The following is a 748-nucleotide window of genomic DNA, read 5'->3' as shown; positions in this document are numbered from 1 at the left end:
ATATAATTTTTTATAACATTTTCTATAAATCCATTTCCCACGCACTGGGACTGCTGCTCCCCAACACTCCTCTCCCCACCTGCAGACCTGACTTTGACTCCGAGGATGAATCTGCGAGCAGTGACAGAGAGCTGCAGGAGGTGGTGGTGTTAGAGACACCCGAGCCCGTTCCCTCTCCATCGGAGCATCCCCCGGGCATCAATTCTGGAGCAGAATCCCGTGCTCAGAAACCTCCCAACACGAGTGAGCTCCGCCACCTCTCGTGTCCCCGGCAGGGCAGTGGCAGGGCAGGGCTGCCACCCGTGTCCCCTCCCAGCCCTGAAGCGAGTGATGCTCTCGGTCCTGCCCGGCCCGTGCATCCGCTTCCTCTGGAGCCGGCCCGACCAGTACCGCTGCAGGAAAGCCTTCCTGGGAGCCGGCTTCGGGATGTTCCTCGGCCTCGGTGAGTAGGGGAATCCCTAAGGTCACAGGGTTTGGGGAAGCTGCAAAAGGCAGGTCTTAGAGACAGCAAAACTGCTATGAATTTTCTATATTATATAGATTATACATCTATCTATCTAATCTATCTAATCTAGCTATATCTAGCTATATCTATCTATATCTATCTATATCTATCTATATCTATCTATCTATATCTATATCTATATCATCTATATCTATATCTATCTGTATCTATCTATCTATCCATCTATCTCCATATCTATATCTGTATATATCTATATCTATATCTATATCTATATCTATATCT

At 47.7% G+C, this 748-nt stretch overlaps 1 protein-coding gene across 1 annotated transcript in view; it reads left to right on the top strand.

Moving 5' to 3' along the window:
- Positions 1-450, top strand: part of DCST2 (DC-STAMP domain containing 2) — a 7,475-nt gene extending 7,025 nt beyond the window's left edge. Inside the window, exons 14-15 of the mRNA XM_005429862.1 lie at positions 86-243; positions 317-450. Coding sequence (XP_005429919.1) covers positions 86-243; positions 317-450 — 292 coding nt within the window. The remainder of the gene's footprint in view (positions 1-85; positions 244-316) is intronic.
- Positions 451-748: the final 298 nt, after the last annotated feature.

Source organism: Geospiza fortis, unplaced genomic scaffold (genome assembly GCF_000277835.1).
Source record: "Geospiza fortis unplaced genomic scaffold, GeoFor_1.0 scaffold313, whole genome shotgun sequence".
Classification (NCBI taxonomy): domain Eukaryota; kingdom Metazoa; phylum Chordata; class Aves; order Passeriformes; family Thraupidae; genus Geospiza; species Geospiza fortis.
The sequence above is the reverse complement of the archived record's forward strand: the minus strand, read 5'-3'. Positions and strand labels throughout refer to the sequence as shown.